Source organism: Rhododendron vialii, chromosome 4a, assembly GCF_030253575.1.
Source record: "Rhododendron vialii isolate Sample 1 chromosome 4a, ASM3025357v1".
Taxonomy (NCBI): domain Eukaryota; kingdom Viridiplantae; phylum Streptophyta; class Magnoliopsida; order Ericales; family Ericaceae; genus Rhododendron; species Rhododendron vialii.
Genome location: NC_080560.1, coordinates 4,616,972 through 4,635,922, shown reverse-complemented (window position 1 = coordinate 4,635,922; position 18,951 = coordinate 4,616,972). Strand labels below are relative to the sequence as shown.

The 18,951-nt window shown below is 38.6% G+C and overlaps 1 protein-coding gene across 1 annotated transcript; it reads right to left on the bottom strand.

Moving 5' to 3' along the window:
* Positions 1-13,405: 13,405 nt before the first annotated feature.
* Positions 13,406-15,604, bottom strand: LOC131323453 (uncharacterized). Its single transcript, XM_058355259.1, has one exon. It carries the CDS (start codon positions 15,070-15,072, stop codon positions 13,588-13,590), a length of 1,485 nt encoding a protein of 494 aa, XP_058211242.1. The 5' UTR covers positions 15,073-15,604; the 3' UTR covers positions 13,406-13,587.
* Positions 15,605-18,951: the final 3,347 nt, after the last annotated feature.

The window sequence follows — 18,951 nt, the reverse complement described above, 5'->3', positions numbered from 1 at the left end:
CTCCAATATTTTCGAGAGGATGTGATTGATATTAGTTAAGTAGAAGATTACGTACCCCAGGTGTTTAGCTATGTGGTTGTGAGAAAACAATAAGTGTTTCTCCATGAGGTCACAAGTTTTATTTTTACGGAAGCCAAACATTTCAAATATTGGGGCCACTAGAGTTATACTCGGTTGTTACCTTCAGGGCCTCGGAATTAGTTGAGATGAGCAAGCTGACTCGGACATTCAGTTATAAAAAAAAAAGTTGTAGTGTATCCCTATGATGATCACATGGCTGCAGAAAACAATGTTGTGCCGATAGCCGCATGGCCGGCCCGCATCTGACGCCGGGGGTGAAAAGATCCACTTCTCCATAGTATACTACTCCTCTGTTCCACTCCAAATTCCACTGTTAAGGTTTTGAATCAACTAAGAAGAATAGGAAGAAGTCTACTCACACCTCCACTTTCACGACCAAATTTACAATCGATTCGCTACATTAGCATATGAGAGCAGCGACGGATTTAGTATAAAACATGTGGGGAACACCCTCTTTATCGATATAAAATAGATTTTGATCCGGTATATAATTAGTGTGATGCAAGAATTTTTTCAATGTAATTTATGTTTCAACATGTCGAGGGTAAAATTGCCATAACTTTTAATGTATAAAATTTGGGATCCAAACTATTTGGGTTATAAAGTAGATTCGATAAGCTTTTTACCGATTCAAACCATGTCCAAATCGGAGTTCGGGAGTACGTGTGGCAAGACCGCAAAGTTTGGCCGTTTGTGAACTTAGAGGATGCGCCCGAGGTTTAATGAAGTGCGCCTAGGGAGCATAGCATTGCGCCTGAGGCGCATAAAAACTACGTAATATGTCAAACTTCGAAGCCTTGTCCCGAACACTCCCGAACTCCAATTTGTGCATGGTTTGAACCGTTAAAAACCTTTTCAAGTCTACTTTCTAACCCAAGTAATTTGGATCCTATTTTTTTTGTCCATCAAAAGATATGACTATTTTACCATTAGTTGTTCGAAAAATATATTATTTCAATAAAACGCTAAACTTAACCCCAAAACATAAATACACTTCATGCAATGGTCATGGTAGCGTTGGTGGTAGTGGTGGTGCAGTGATGTTGGCGTACATGGTGAGGTGACAGTGGTGGATGAATGGTTTTAGGGTCATAATGTTAAAGGTGGAGGGGTGGTAGCTAATATTCCGATGATATTTGTAGTGGCCTGCTTTATACCCTCTTTTTATAAACCAAAGTTTATTATTTTTATAGATGGATTAGACCATCTTATAGTATTTTGAAAACCATCTTTATCGATATATATTAAGTCTTCATCCGATTTAAAATGTGGGAGATGTAAGCATTTTACAGAAATAATTTGTTTTTTGACCAACTGAGGGTAAAATGGTCATATCTTTTTGTGTAGAAACAAATTAGGATCCAAACTACTTGGGTTAGAAAGTAGATTTGACAAAAAAATTTAACGGTTCAAACCACGTCCAAATCGAAGCTCGGGAGTGCGTGTGGCAAGACCGCAAAATTTGGTCGTTTGTGAACTAAAAGGATGCGCCTGGGGAGCATAGCATTGGGCCTAAGGCGCATAAAAACTACAAACCTTGCCGCCTTGTCCCAAACACCAATTTGAGCATGGTTTGAACCGTTAAAAAACTTTTTGAGTCTACTTTCTAAGCCAAGTAGTTTGGATCCTATTTTTTTTGTCATCAAAAGAAATGACCATTTTACCATCAGTTGTTCGAAAAATAAATTATTTCAATAAAATGCTGAACTTAACCCTACAACATAAATACACTTCATGCAATGGTCGTGGTAGCGTTGGTGTTTATGGTGGTGCAGTGATGTTGGTTTATATGGTGAAGTGACGGTAGTGGATGAATGGTTTTAGGGTCATAATGTTAAAGGTGGAGGGATGGTAGATAGTATTCTGATGTTATTTGTAGTGGCCTGCTTTATACCCTCTTTTCATAAATCAAAATTTATTATATTTATAGATGGATTAGACCAACTTATAGTATTTTGAAAACCCTCTTTATCGATATATATTAAGTCTTCATCCGACTTAAAATGAGGGAGATGTGAGCATTTTACCGAAATAATTTGTTTTTTGACCAATTGAGGGTAAAATGGTCATATCTTTTTGTGTAGAAACAAATTAGGATCCAAACTACTTGGATTAGATTGTAGATTTGACAAACTTTTTAACGGTTCAAACCACGTCCAAATCGGAGTTCGGGAGTGCGTGTGGCAAAATCGCAAAATTTGGCCGTTTGTTAACGGAAAGGATGCGCTCTGGGCGCAATGAAATGCGCCTGGGGAGAATAGCATTGCGCCTGAGGCGCATAAAAACAACGTAATATGTCAAACTTCCCAGCCTTGTCCCGAACACTCTCGAACTCCAATTTGTGCATGGTTTGAACCATTAAAAAGCTTTTCAAGTCTACTTTCTAACCCAAGTAGGTTGGATCCTACTTTTTTTGGTCATCAAAAGATATGATCATTTTACCATCAGTTGTTCAAAAAATATATTATTTCAGTAAAACGCTAAAATTAACACTACTACATAAATACACTTCATGCAATGGTCGTGGTAGCATTGGTGGTAGTGGTGGTGCAGTGATGTTGGTGTAGATGGTGAAGGGATGGTGGTGGATGAATGGTTTTAGGGTCACAATGTTAAAGGTGTAGGGGTGGTAGCTAGTATTCCGATGATATTTGTAGTGGCCTGCTTTATACCCTCTTTTCATAAACCAAAGTTTATTATTTTTATAGATGGATTAGACCTTCTTATAGTATTTTGAAAACCCTCTTTATCGATATATATTAAGTCTTCATCCGATTTATAACGAGGGATATGTGAGCGTTTTACTGAAATAATTTTTTTTTTGATCAATTGAGGGTAAAATGGTCATACCATTTGGTGCAGAAACAAATTAGGATCCAAACTATTTGGGTTAGAAAGTAGATTTGACAAGCTTTTTAACAGTTCAAACCACATCCAAATTGGAGTTCGAGAGTGCGTGTGGCAAGACCGAAAAATCTGGCAGTTTGTGAACTGAAATAATGCGCCTGGGGAGCATAGCATTGCGCCTAAGGTGCATAAAAACTACCTAATATGTCAAACTTCGCAGCCTTGTCCCAAACACTCCCCAACTCCAATTTGTGCATGGTTTGAACCGTTAAAAAGTTTTTCGAGTCTACTTTCTAATCCAAGTAGTTTGGGTCCTATTTTTTTTTTATCATCAAAAGATATGACCATTTTACCATCAGTTGTTCGAAAAATATATTATTTCAGTAAAACGCTAAACTTAACCCTACAACATAAATACACTTCATGCAATGGTTGTGGTTGCGTTGGTGGTAGTGGTAGTACAGTGATGTTGGTGTAGATGGTGAAGTGATAGTTGTCGATGAATGGTTTTAGGGTCATAATATTAAAGGTGGAGGGGCGGTAGCTAGTATTTCAATGATATTTGCAGTGGCCTTGTTTATACCCTCTTTTCGTAAATCAAAGTTTATTATTTTTATAGATGGATTAGACCATCTTATAGTATTTTGAAAACCATCTTTATCGATGTATAGTAAGTCTTCATCCGATTTAAAATGAGAGAGATGTGAGCGTTTTACCGAAATAATTTGTTTTTTGACCAACTGAGGGTAAAATGGTCATATCTTTTTGTGTAGAAACATATTAGGATCCAAACTACTTGGGTTTGAAAGTAGATTTGACAAGCTTTCTAACGGTTCAAACCACGTTCAAATTGGAGTTCGAGAGTGCGTGTGGCAAGACCGCAAAATTTGGCCGTTTGTGAACTAAAAGGATGCGCCCGGGGCGCAATGAAGTGCGCCTGGGGAGCATAGTATTGCGCCTGAGGCGCATAAAAACTACGTAATATGTCAAGTTTCGCAGCCTTGTCCCGAACATTTCGAACGCTTATTTGTGCGTGGTTTGAATCGTTAAAAAGCTTGTCAAGCCTAGTTTCTAACCCAACTATTTTGGATCATAATTTATTTGCACATAAAATGATATGACCATTTTACCCTCAATTGTTCGAAAAACAAAGCATTTCGGTATTTTGCTCACATCTTTTTCATATTAAATCAGATAAAGATTAATCATACATCGATAAACAGGGTTTTAAAAAATAGTAGAAGATGGTGGAATTGAACTATAAAAATACTCCCTCCGTCCCTAAATAAGTGTCCGGCGCACAAAACTAGGCTTTACAAAACATGCATATTTTCTATTAAAAAATTTAATTTTTTTTCACAATCTAATAGAACTCATTGCTATCTATTGATTTGTGAAACAAAATTAATTTTTTTAACGAAACAAATGCATCTTTTTGAAGGCCTAGTTTTGCGCGCCGGACACTTATTTAGGGACGGAGGGAGTAATAAACTTTAACCTATGAAAATTGGATAGAAAGCATACCACTTTATTATCGTCGGAATACAAGCTACCGCCTCTCCCCCTTTAACATTATCACCCTAAAATCATTCATCCACCACCGTCACTTCACCATCTACACCACGAACGCTACCATAGGGATCCAAACAGGGGAGGAGGAAATTTTTTCATTTTCCCTTCCTTTTCCTTCCCTTCCACAACTTCCAAACAAAGCATAAACAATCCAGATATCAATATCTAGTAATACTGACGAAGAGGAGTGGAGAAATTATTAATTATTAAATCATTGGGATGTGGGAGTCTTCTACTCCTTCAAGATCGGAATTCCAAATAGAGGCTCATTAAAATTATGGGACAACCACATGACCATTTCAAATGGGTCTTTATTTCTTCTCGTGTCCCAGTGTGCTAGTGTCTAGAGTAGAAATGTTTGCAGATATAGATGAAGGCGTACAGATCCGGATACAGTTGTATTGAAAACGTTGAATGCACATGGGTTCCCCGCAGTTGATATGGAGCTCACACGCGTCGGACGATTGCGATGTGCAAACATATCTGTTTGCAAATCTATACATTTTCGCCTTTTTGTGTATATATATAGCAATTTTGCACTTGAATAGGCCACCAACGACAAAAAATTACAAACGATTGCCTTTGATTGAATCGCGTTGTCGTGCCAATTGATTTGGGATGCTAACAGGCCTTTGGTCCAATAGCATTAGGAGTAAATGCGAAACTAATGGTTCTAGGGTGATCGACTGATCGTGTAGACCTTTGACCCATCAGCATCAGGAACACGATGCTTACTTTGAGCAAATAAGATAGTTTTGGTTCGCCATCTTCTTAATTTGCTTACTCACCAAGTTAGAGCTCGTTTTAGTTCGCCATCTTCTTCATTTGCTTACTCTCAGCAAATTATAAGATAGTTTTGCAAAATTGCAAGTTACTTGTCTTGTTTCCTTATGCTAGATCAATGTCGTCGAGTATTTTACGTTTTCTTCATTTTCGCGTATCAGAAAAACGAAAACATATGCTATATTTTACGTTTTCTTCATTTTCGCGTATCAGAAAAACGAAAACATATGCTATAGGTAATCGAACGATCCCTTGAAACACATTCACGATCCTGGGCTGCGAGTTCCGGCAACATTGACGGTGGCTGGAAGTTTCATTTCTCTAGTTCTCTTTTCATTCTTCTTTTTTTTAGCAATGGTTCGTTGTGATCTCCCTTGTGGAGTGTTTCCTCCCCTTTGCGGGAAGTTTTCTTCCCCTTTATGGGTGTTTTCCGATGGTGGATTGGCATGTTATTTATGTGTGTTGGGAGTTTAGTTTTATCAAGCAAGTTGTTAATGGTGTGATTCGCTTGTAAGGGTTTTGGAGGGTAGGTGTTTCTATTTGGGAAGCCTATCCGCTGTGGTGGCTGTCCTCACCTTTGTTTTGTTTCTTTATTGATAAGCAAATTTTTTTTATTAATCTTCGAATTCAAAAATTATGAAGATTAAAAGGACAAGGGCACAAGAAAATTAAAATTACCCAATCTCCATAGGCCCGAGACCCAAACGCTGGTCAAAAACCAAAAAAAACACCCCAAACCCGAAAAACTTGTTAGAAGATGAATATGCTTTTTGTTTCTTTTTCCGATAATCATGAATGGTACTAGTTATCCTTTTGGAAGAGAAAAAAAGAAAGAACACATTCACGAGCCATGAATGTACCAAGAAATTGCATTTCCAACAAACCAAGATTTTGCAATTGAGTAAGCCACCAGTCATAGTTAGATACAAATTCCACCTCCAACAGAAGAATAAAAAGGGAATAAATTTCAATCTGCATTACATTATACAGCGTTATCTACATGTCCCGAGGGCATCCGATAAAATTGTAACGATACAGCGTTAGTTACATCAACGTGTTGCGACTTCTGAACGTAGAAGACCCGATGTTTTCAAATTTCTCGAGTTCAGCGATTAGATGGCTCATGAGGTGCAGGATTTACTTCCATCCTTGTAATCTTCAGTGAGATCATTGAAAGTCTCGATTTGCTTCTTTCCCCTCGAGAAAACCTCCATATCGACCGAGATCTTCATATAACCATGGAATTTGACAGGGAACCCGTCGGTTAGCTTTGTGATCTCCTTGTACCATTTGCTCTTCTCACTCCATAGATCTTTATATTCGTCGATGAAATGAGTGTTGTATTTCTCTTTCAACAGGTCAAAGAAGGATGTGTCCGGTTCATTCGTTGCGACATACACACTCCTTCCGTCTTCAATTTTTCCCGTCAACTTGGAGAGAAGGGCTTTGGGTGAAGTGTCTTCATCAAGATTAGGCCAGAGCTCCTTGTTCTTGGCCTTGTCTCCTCTCTCTACGTGAACCGAGTCGAAATCCCAATTCAACCTCGATGTGATAGCGGACGCTATGTCCCTCAACAGCTTAGACCTCCGTACCGAACGCCAAGGTGGTTCCACGACCGATTCATTGTCTGCTTTGCACACATTGTACCAATAACTATCTGAGTCCTTTGAGCCAAACTTCCTCATGACCAAAGAATCATCATATCTTCATTGCGCCCCGGACGCATCCTTTATGTTCACAAACGGCCAGAATTGGCGGTCTAGTCACACGCACTCTCGAATTCCAATTTGGACGTGGTTTGAACCGTTAAAAAGCTTGTCAAATCTACTTTCTAACCCAAGTAATTTGGATCCTAATTTGTTTGTCCACAAAAAAAATATGACCATTTTACCCTCAGTTGGTCGAAAAATAAATTATTTCCGTAAAACGCTAAACTTAACCCTACAACATAAATACACTTCATGCAATGGTCGTGGTAGCCTTGGTGGTAGTTGTGGTGCAGCGATGTTGGTTTAGATGGTGAAGTGACGGTGGTGAATGATTGGTTTTAGGGTCATAATGTTAAAGGTGGAGGGGTGGTAGCTAGTATTTCGATGATATTTGTAGTGGCCTGCTTTATACCCTATTTTCATAAACAAAAGTTTATTATTTTTATGGATGGGTTCGACCATCTTATAGTATTTTGAAAACCCTCTTTATCGATATATATTAAGTCTTCATTTGATTTAAAATGAGGGAGATGTGAGCGTTTTACCGAAATAATTTATTTTTTGATCAACTGAGGTTAAATGGTCATATCTTTTTGTGTACAAACAAATTAGGATCCAAATTACTTGGGTTAGAAAGTAGATTTCACAAATTTTTTAATGGTTCAAACCACGTTCAAATTGGAGTTTGGGAGTGCGTGTGGCAAGACCGCAAAATCTGGCCATTTGTGAACTGAAAGGATGCGCCCGGGGCGCAATGAAGTGCGCCTGGGGAGCATAGCATTGCGCATGAGGCGCATAAAAACAACATAATATGTCGAACTTCGTAGCCTTGTCCCGAACACTCCCGAACTCCAATTTGTGCATGGTTTGAACCGTTAAAAATCTTTTCAAGTCTACTTTCTAACCCAAGTAGTTTGGATCTTATTTTTTTTCCACATCAAAAGATATGATCATTTTACCATCAGTTGTTTGAAAAATAAATTATTTCGGTAAAACGCTAAACTTAACCCTACAACATAAATACACTTCATGCAATGGTCGTGGTAGCCTTGGTGGTAGTGGTGGTGCAGTGATGTTGGTGTACATGGTTAAGTGACGGTGGTGAATGAATGGTTTTAGGGTCATAATGTTAAGGTGGAGGGGTGGTAGCTAGTATTCCGATGATATTTGTAATGTCCTGCTTTATACCCTCTTCTCAAAAACCAAAGTTTATTATTTTTATGGATGGATTCGACCATTTTATAGTATTTCGAAAACCTTCTTTATCGATACATATTAAGTCTTCATCCGATTTAAATGAGGGAGATGTGAGCGTTTTACGGAAATCACTACAAGAAAAATTCAATTGGGTGACGAATGAAAATCGTCACAAATTGCATGTTTTTCGTCACAAATAATATAGGTGACGAAATTTATTTTTCGTCACCTATATATAGTGCCTTTTGATGACGATATATTTCGTCACCAAAAAGTGAATAATTGGTGACGAAATTTTTTTCCTCACTTATTGTGCTTTTTGACGATGAAAAAATTCGTCACCGATGGGACACATTGGTGACGAAATTTTTTGTCACTAATATAAGAAATCGGTGACGAAATTTTTCGTTGCGAAAGATGTTTTCATATGGGAAAAAAAATCCATCTTTCTTGCTCCTGCTAGGTTTCGAACCCGAGTCCCTTGAGTTTTTAGCGCAAGCTTCAACCAACTGCACTACACACACTTTTCAGTAAATATTTGAAATATCTAATATATAACACATATGTTTAACATGAAAATATATTTCGAATGTAATTTTGGACCTTTAAACATTAAAATTAGCAATTTTGCTAAACATGAAAGTTGTAGGCAATTGAGTTATTGTCCAAACCCAATTTGAATTATCTCAATCGGAGATTTTAGTAAAGAGTTATGTCCGAAATACATTTAGTGACAAAGCGCAATTCATAAATTTCGTCACGAAAGGTACCCATTTGACAACGAAATATTTTTTTTGTCTCTGAACGCGTTAAAATGGTGACGAAATTATTTTTCGTCACCAAAGTTAAGCATTTGGTGACGAAAAAAATATTTCGTTACTAAATTGCTCACATTTGGCGACGAAATATATTTTTTGTCACCAAATGATTATCTTTGGCGACGAAAAATAATTTTGTCACCTTTTTTAAGCTTTTGGCAACGAAAAATGTATTTTATCGCCAAATGGGTACCTTTAGTGACGAAAATATTTTTTTCGTCGCTAAACAGGCGTAATTGGTGACGAAATTATTTCGTCACGAAAGTTATCAAAATAGTGACGAATTTATTTTTTCGTCGCCAAATATACTCATTTAGTGACAAAATTAAATTTCGTCGCCACTTTTTCGTCACTAATTTTCATTTTTCTTGTAGTGAATACTCCCTCCATCTTAATTTGTTTGTCCAATTATCGAAATTCGTGTCTTTTAAAAATATACTGATATCTTACATTTTATAATGTTTTTTTGATTTTGAAGATTTTGTATAGTAAAACTAGTTGAGATCTATCAAACAAGATCCATATTGAATTTTAAAAATATTACAAATTAAAAAATATAGACAATTCTTTGAGAGGTCAAACGCTCTCAAAAATTCAAAATGGAGACAAACAAATCGGGACGGAGGGACTAATTTATTTTTCGACCAACAGAGGGTAAAATGGTCATATTTTTTTGTGGACAAACAAATTAGGATCCAAATTACTTGGGTTGGAAAGTAGATTTGACAAGCTTTTTAACGGTTCAAACCACGTTCAAAATGGAATTCAGGAGTGCGTGTGGCAAGACCGCAAATTCTGGCCGTTTGTGAACAGAAAGGATGCGGCTGGGGCACAATGAAGTGTGCCTGGGGAGCATATCATTGCGCCCGAGGCGTATAAAAATGACATAATATGTCAAACTTCGTAGCCTTGTCGCGAACACTCCTGAACTCTGATTTGTGCATGGTTTGAACCGTTAAAAAGCTTGTCGAGCCTACTTTCTAACCCAATTATTTTGGATTGTAATTTATTTGTCAATAAAAAAATATGATTATTTTACCCTCAGTTGTTCGAAAAACAAAGCATTTCAGTAAAATGCTAAACTTAACTCTACAACATAAATACACTTCATGCAATGGTCATGATAGCGTTGGTGGTAGTGGTGGTGCGGTGATGTTGGTGTAGATGGTGAAGTGGCGGTGGTGAATGAATGGTTTTAGGGTCATAATGTTAAAGGTGGAGGGGGTAGCTAGTATTTCGATGATATTTGTAGTGTCCTGCTTTATACCCTCTTTTCATAAACCAAAGTTTATTATTTTTATGGATGGATTCGACCATCTTATAGTATTTTGAAAACCCTCTTTATCAATATATATTAAGTCTTCATCCGATTTAAAATGAGAGAGATGTGAGCGTTTTACCGAAATAATTTGTTTTTTCACCAACTGAGGGAAAAATGGTCATATCTTTTTGTGTACAAACATATTAGGATCCAAATTACTTGGGTTAGAAAGTAGATTTGATAAGTTTTTTAACGATTCAAACCACGTCCAACTTGGAGTTTGGGAGTGCGTGTGGTAAGACCGTAAAATCTGGCCGTTTGTGACCTTAAAGGATGCGCCCGGGGCGCAATGAAGGGCGCCTGGAGAGCATAGCTTTGCGCCTGAGGCGCATAAAAACTACATAACATGTCAAACTTCGCAGCCCTGTCCCGAACATTCCCGAACTCTGATTTGTGCGTGATTTGAACCGTTAAAAAGCTTGTCGAGCCTACTTTCTAACCCAAGTAGTTTGGATCCTATTTTTTTTGTACATAAAAAGATATGACCATTTTACCCTCCGTTATTCGAAAAACAAAGCATTTCGGTAAAACGCTAAACTTAACCCTACAACATAAATACACTTCATGCAATGATCGTGGTACTGTTGGTGGTAGTGGTGGTGCAGTGATGTTGGTGTCAATGGTGAAGTGACGGTGGTGAATGAATGGTTTTAGGATCATAATGTTAAAGGTGGAGGGGTGGTAGCTAATATTCCGATAATATTTGTAGTGGCCTTCTTTATACCCTCTTTTGATAAACCAAAGTTTATTATTTTTATCGATGGATTCAACCATCTTATAGTATTTTGAAAACCCTCTTTATCAATATATATTAAGTCTTCATCCGATTTAAAATGAGAGAGATGTGAGCGTTTTATCGAAATAATTTTATTTTTGACCAACTGAGGGTAAAATGGACATATCTTTGTGTGTACAAACATATTAGGATTTAAATTACTTGGGTTAGAAAGTAGATTTGACAAGCTTTTTAATGGTTCAAACCACGTCCAAATTGGAATTCGGGAGTGCGTGTGGCAAGATCGCAAAATCTGGCTATTTGTGAACTGAAAATATGCGCTTGGGGTGCAATGAAGTGCGCCCGGGGAGCATAGCATTGCGTCTGAGGCGCATAAAAACTACATAATATGTCAAACTTCGCAACCTTGTCCCGAAAACTCCCGAACTCTGATTTGTGCGTGGTTTGAACCGTTAAAAAGATTGTCGAGCCTACTTTCTAACCCAAGTATTTTGGATCATAATTTATTTGTACATAAAAAGATATGACCATTTTACCCTCAATTGTTCGTAAAACAAAGCATTTCGGTAAATTGCTCACATCTTTTTCATATTAAATCAAATAAAGATTAATCATACATCGATAAACAGGGTTTTAAAAAATAGTAGAAGATGCTGGAATTGAACTATAAAAATAATAAACTTTAACCTATGAAATGGGGATAGAAAGCATACCACTATGTTATCGTCGGAATACAAGCTACCACCCCTCCGCCTTTAACATTATCACCCTAAAATCATTCATCCATCACTGTCACTTCAGCATCTACACCACCACCACTACCACGAACGCTACCATAGGGATCCAAACAGGGGAGGAGGAAATTTTTTCATTTTCCCTTCCTTTTCCTTTTCCTTCTCTTCCACAACTTCCAAACAAAGCATAAACAATTCAGATATCAATATCTAGTAATACTGACGAAGAGGAGTGGAGAAATTATTAATTATTAAATCATTGGGCTATGGGAGTCTCCTACTCCTTCAAGATCGGAATTCCAAATAGAGGCTCATTAAAATTATGGGACAACCACATGACCATTCCAAATGGGTATTTATTTCTTCTCGTGTTCCAGTGTGCTAGAGTCTCGAGTAGAAATGTTTGCGGATACAGATATATGAAGGCGTACAGATCCGGATACAATTGTATAGAAAACGTTGGATGCACTTGGGTTCCCCGCAATTGATATGGAGCTCACATGCGTCGGACAATTGCGATGTGCGAACATATCTGTTATATATATAGCATTTTTGCACTTGAATAGGCCACCAACAACAAAAAATTACAAACGATTGCCTTTGATTGCATCGTGTTGTCGTGACAATTGATTTGGGATGCTAATAGGCCTTTGGCCCAATAGCATCAGGAGTAAATGCGAAACTGATGGTTTTAGGGTGATCGTGTAGGCCTTTGACCCAACAGAATCAAGAACACGATGCTTACTTTGAGCAAATAAGACAGTTTTGGTTCGCCATCTTCTTAAAAACGATAAGCAAACAAACTCGATCAAGCTAGTATTTTACGTTTTCTTCATTTTTGCGTTTTAGAAAAACGAAAACATATGCTATAGGTAATCGAATGATCCCTTCAAACACATTCACGATCCTGAGCTGCAAGTTCCAGCGACATTGACGGTGGCTAGAGGTTTTATTTCTCCAGTTCTCTTTTCATTCTTCTTTTCTTTCGCGATGGTTCGTTGTGATCTTCCTTGTGGAGTGTTTCCTTCCCTTTGCGGGAAGTTTTCTTCCCCTTTATGGGTGTTTTCCGATAGTGGATTGTCATGTTATTTATGTGTGTTGGGAGTATAGTTTTATCAGGCGTGTTGTTAATGGTGTGATTCATTGCTTGGCTTGTAAGGGTTTTGGAGGATAGGTGTTTCTATTTGGGAAGCCTATCCGCTGTTGTGGCTGTCCACGCCTTTGTTTTTTTTTGTTTTTTTTGTTTCTTTTTTTGATCAGCAATTTCTTTTATTAATCTCCGAATTAAAAAATTACAAAGATTAAAAGGACAATGGCACAAGGAAATTAAAATTACTTAATTTCCATAGATACCCAAGAGCCAAACGCTGGTCAAAGACAAAAAAACCCCAAACCCGAAAAACTTGTTAAAAGATGAATATGCTTTTTGTTTGTTTTTCCGATGATTATGAATGGTACTAGTTATCCTTTTGGAAGAGAAAAAAAGAAAGAACACATTCACGAGCCATGAATGTACCAAGAAATTGCATTTCCAGCAAACCAAGATTTTGCAATTGAGTAAGCCACCACTCGCAGTTAGATACAAATTCCACCTCCAACAGAACAATAAACCGAAAGAGAATAAATTTCAATCTGCGTTACATTATACAGCGTTATCTACATGTTGCTTTGGGGGCATCCCATAAAATTGAAACGATACAACGTTAGTTACATCAACGTGTTGTTGCGACTTCTGAACGTAGTAAGACCCGATGTTTTCAAATTTCTCGAGTTCAGGGGATTAGATGGCTCATGAGGTGCAGGATTTAATTCCATCCTTGCAATCTTCAGTGAGATCATTGAAAGTCTCGATTTGCTTCTTTCCCCTCGAGAAAACCTCCATATCGACCGAGATCTTCATATAACCATCGAATTCGACAGGGACCCCGTCGGTTAGCTTTGTGATCTCCTTGTACCATTTGCTCTTCTCACTCCATAGATCTTTATATTCGTCGATGAAATGAGTGTTGTATTTCTCTTTCAACGGGTCGAAGAAGGATGTGTCCGGTTCATTCGTTGCGACATACACACTCCTTCCGTCTTCAATTTTTCCCGTCAACTTGGAGAGAAGGGCTTTGGGTGAAGTGTCTGCATCAAGATTAGGCCAGAGCTCCTTGTTCTTGGCCTTGTCTCCTCTCTCTACGTGAACCGAGTCGAAATCCCAATTCAACCTCGATGTGATAGCGGACGCTATGTCCCTCAACAGCTTAGACCTCCGTACCGAATGCCAAGGTGGTTCCACGACCGATTCATTGTCTGCTTTGCACACATTGTACCAATAACTATCTGAGTCCTTTGAGCCAAACTTCCTCATGACCAAAGCATCATCAAACCAGGATAGCTTGGTGGGAGTCGTTCGGGAATCCTTAACGACCTTTCGTTTCAATCCATTTCTCCGGTGCCATCTGGTCCAATCGAACGCGAATTGTCTCGAGTCTAGAAGGGAGCCCGACTCTTTTAGATGGTCGAAGTCAAAGTAGAACCTGAAATCCTTCCTTTCTTCGTCTTGGTGCGATGAGGTGTAAACCGAAGACAGACAAATACTCGTGTCCATGACCAGTGTCCGGTTCAAGTACTGAGCTTCACCCAAAGCACACATTAAACTCCAGAGGTAATGACTCATGCTCTTGCATCTATCTCCGCCTCCATGGTATAACAAGTACCGCCTGCTGATAAACGAAGCCTCTGATACATCAGCGGGTGGAGAGTCGTTTACTGTTTCCCCAACGGGTAGAGAGTTGTTTGCTGTTTCCCCGACAGTCACGGGTAGAGAGTCGTTTGCTGTTTCCTCAACGGTGTTTTCTGTTTCCCCAACGGGTAGAGAGTCGTTTACTGTTTCCCCAACGGTAGGTAGAACAGGATGCATATCTTTCTTCTTAAGGATGGCCGACATCATGCCTCGATCAATATCTGCAATGTTTATGGAATCAGGAACCGCGGCCTGACTTAGAACCATGAAGTCCTCACCAGTCTTGACAATGGTTTTATCCGATATAAAAGTGGCACTCGATGTTGATGTGAGAAAACTTGTGATCTTGGTTGAAGAACCGAACAAAGGGTCCTCGGGCTGATAAATCACCGCGACATAGGTGAAAATCAAGACCCCAAGTACGAAAAGTGTGAAAAAGCGGGTCCTCAATGTTGCGAGAGCGCTTTGGCCTAGGTCCGGCCGGAATCTTCTAGTTGGTGGCAACAGCGGACTGCGACCCACCATTTTCGCAATCGAAAACCTCATAATACCTGAGCCATGCCGCAAGTACAATTGTAATTCACCAAATCAGATGATTCCCAATACAAAGATAAACTAAAAGGAATTTGAAAGTGATGCAAGGAAAGTGAGCTTAAGTACCTAGGTACATTTGGATGAGTGAGTGGGCATGAAATGAGGGATCTAAAGGAGAAATCTAAGGCAACATAACAACATTTTTTTGGAAACCAAAAGGCGGAATCAATTCGAAGGAGAAATGAGAGATATTTTGTTCCACCCCACAAAAGGTGGCAGTAATTATTGTATCTTAACAGACCGGTAGACTTGAACCTTGTTCATGTATTATGTTCTAGGTAGGCTGGATTGGCCGAATTGGATACTGAATTGGACTACAATTCTACAAGGACCACTTGATAATTCAAAAATAGATGATTGATTAAAGGGATATTAAAGAAGTGTTTTGTCAAAATTTATGCACAAGGAGTATCATAATATTGTTAGGGAAAACCAGTCTAGAAAAAACAAAATTGAATTTTATAAATGCTTGCAGAAAACAGTTCATTAAAGGAGAACAGTACGTAAAAGGAAAGCAGTACAAGAGGAATTTCACAACTGCCTAATACTATACAGAATTAACAGTGGAAAATATCTAGGCTCGAGTATTGAAACTTTCTCATCTTATAGTTCTGAAATTAAAGAATAACAAGGAACATAAATTACAAATCAGATTGATGAACAAAACCGAACCTAGACTCTTGTATTACACGGTGTCCTTAAAACAAAAAATTCCGAATCGAGGTGGTGGTTGTATTGTAGGATACACGGTTTTACACAGTCCTGTGCACATCACACGTTGAGATTGCCTAGTGAACAGAACCATGTTCATACTCTCTCACGAGCATAATATAGCAAAAATACAGTGATAAGAACGACTTTTCGTCTTTTAACCATGCCCGCTCCGTGAGACAATTTTCATTCGTCTGTTAGTAATTTTTGTTCATTCATTCAATGGTTCAAACATCTTACCCGCCTCCAAAGGTGTTTATGTATCTAAGCAGTAAGCATATTTGAAATAACTTCAGTAACGAAAGTAATTAAAAAATGGGCATAGATTTCTCACCTTTTAAGCAGCAACAGCCCTCAAATTAAGGAGAGTCCCACCTTTTTTCTCTCTCCTCCAAACTGACTTCTCTTTGTAGAACAAAGCACAAACACAATCACTCCCCCTCTCTCTCCTCCCTCTCCCTCTATATACACACGAATAATGGGCCGAGAACGCTCTACTCAATCTCTCAAAAGTCAATGAATCCGGTGATGTTGATCGTTGAAGTATATAATTAACCATAACGGTAAATCCCAATAATACTCTCCAGCAGAATATTTTTGGACGACATATCACATATATTCTCTTTTTTTTAACTCAAGCGTCCAGGTCACCTTCCTCGTGCCTCGATTAGTCTTTCGGGCCAGTCCCACCTTTCACTTGCCTTGTGAGAACCCCAATTAAAGCCAAAGCAAAACTCTGTATGGGTTGACCTCAAAAGAGTTTATGGCGCCTAAGATGGGTTTCATACTTGAGATCTTAGAAATTAACCAACCCTTAAATCTCAAATATTGACCACCAGGCCACCCTTTGCGGTCAACATATCTACATATATTATATATGATCAACTGCGGCAGAAAACAAAGTTTCGCCCGATGGCTGTTAAGAAGCTCCCTTCCAATCTCCTCTGTATCACTCTAAATAATTTATCCAAGTTGTTTATCATTTTTTATTTAAACATGTTTCGCCCGATGGCCGTTAAGAAGCTCCCTTCGATCACCTCTGTATCAGTCTACATAAATTATTCGGGTGGTTGGTGGGTGCGCTCCCCCCGCACAATTGTCCATGGTTCAACTCTTTCGAGTCCGGGCATGGATGATTTGCCTTTAACAAGATCAGGAATTAGTTGATGTTGGAAAAATTGGCTGCTGCAATTCTGAACTGTTGGCGAAACCTCCACAAATGCTGAAATACACTTCGAGTCACGACTATGTCGCTTTCCTAAAGACAGTATTCGCTCCCACCAATACCGGTATGCAAAGGGTTACAGCAAACCTGCCTTCAAGATAAATCGAAGCCCGAACTTGAAGTTCTTTCCGTTTTCGTTTGCACTAACGAAACGGACAGAATATCTGCTTGAACGAATATAAGAACCGAGAACCCACTGTGTTCTATTTTCTGCAGCAAAACAGAACGCAGAGTGAATGCTAGAAAATATAGAGAGAGATGTGGGAGAAATTCGGATTATGTGTGTATATTATATGAGCACTGGATTCTGCTAAGTAGTGGTCTATTTATAGGCCACTACGCACCCATTGAGATCGCAACTCTACGAACCAACGCACCCGTAGGCTCGAGTTGCACCCGATCGGAACCGCTCCGTGTGACTCACGGATGCTAAGTGCAAAGTGCGCCGCTAAAGCGCCACAATGCACCACTGCCCACGCCACACTGCCCACGCCGCGCGCGTGAGTGTGTACCGGCACTGCCGGTGTGGTGCTTCGCACCAAAGGGTTGCACCACACTAGATCATTAGTTACTTATATTAGGAATGTTTCCTAATATATATCACTCCAACATCTCTCAGCTTACCAATGTGGGACAAAACTCACAAAGTGGAAAACAAGCATTCTAAGGAAACAAGAAATTTTACAAAACCAAAATCGACGACTCTTTTATTTTGAAAAACTCTAACAGTTGATGTGTGCATAAGTAGACAGAACACTCTTGACCGTCATAACAAGAAAGTGTGTGTGTATGTATGTATGTATGTATGTATGTATATCGGGGCGGTTCCGGGAACACCAAAAAACACACACACACATATATATATCCAACTTTTTGCTTCAAAAAGTCGGGCCAATTTACACGTACCTCAACTAATCTCTAGCGACCCATTCCAATTCTCGCTAGCAGAGTCCGATTAAATTATGGAGTAAAAACTTCGTATTGATTGGTACATAAAAATAAGTCTTGAAACCTGAAGTAGTAGAAGGAGCAAACCCCTAAGTTACGGCATTGACTATTGGGTCAAATTTGACTTGTTTATCTTATAACACCGCAGTACCGCACAACAAGATCAGTTTTAGTAAGATGAATTATTGGTAAACTACTCGGGGTGCCAGATTAATTAAGTTTAATACTCCCTCCGTCTCCAAATGTTAGACTCTTTTGAGACTGTGTGTCATTTTAGATTGCTTATATCTTTCGATTTATAAAGTTTTATATGATTTTGAAATCTTCGTTTAATATAACTAATTAAAATCTATCAAACAAGTTATACATTGCATATTTTTTAACATTCATACTAGAAAATATAGACAATTGAAAATGACACGCTATCCCAAAATGGTATAATATTTTGAGACGAGGAAGTATCAATTTTTTTATTTATCATGAGGTACATGAAAGTGACATGTCAAAGTAACGAATGAAGGTTCATTTAAACAATCTGGAACAAAACACGACAATGACAAGAGAGGTTGACATATGAGAGATTTCTTTCCAAATTCCCCTTCATCACAAAGAAGAATTCCTCTCGTTTGTCCTGGATAATTGATGATGTTTCAATCCTCATCTACAGAGTTAGAAGATACGACGGCCAAAAATGTCCGGACAGCTGTGTTGAGCAGTTGTTCGCTCAATGTGCGTGAAGTTCACATGCGTCAAACGACTCTGAATACATTTACTTTCGAATATATGTCCGTAGTACTAATGGTCCACTTGGCCAACAAATGATTTCCTACGAAACCAAACCCTTGGTTGACAGTGACATGAAAGTGAGGATGCTTTTGCTTTGGAAATTGCTGATTCAAATGTCACCCCCACCGATAGTGAAATCTTGTTTTGTTGAGATGAGATTG

Excerpts from the sequence above, each read along its gene's own strand:
- LOC131323453 (XM_058355259.1), bottom strand. The coding sequence starts at position 15,072 with ATGAGGTTTTCGATTGCGAAAATGGTGGGTCGCAGTCCGCTGTTGCCA.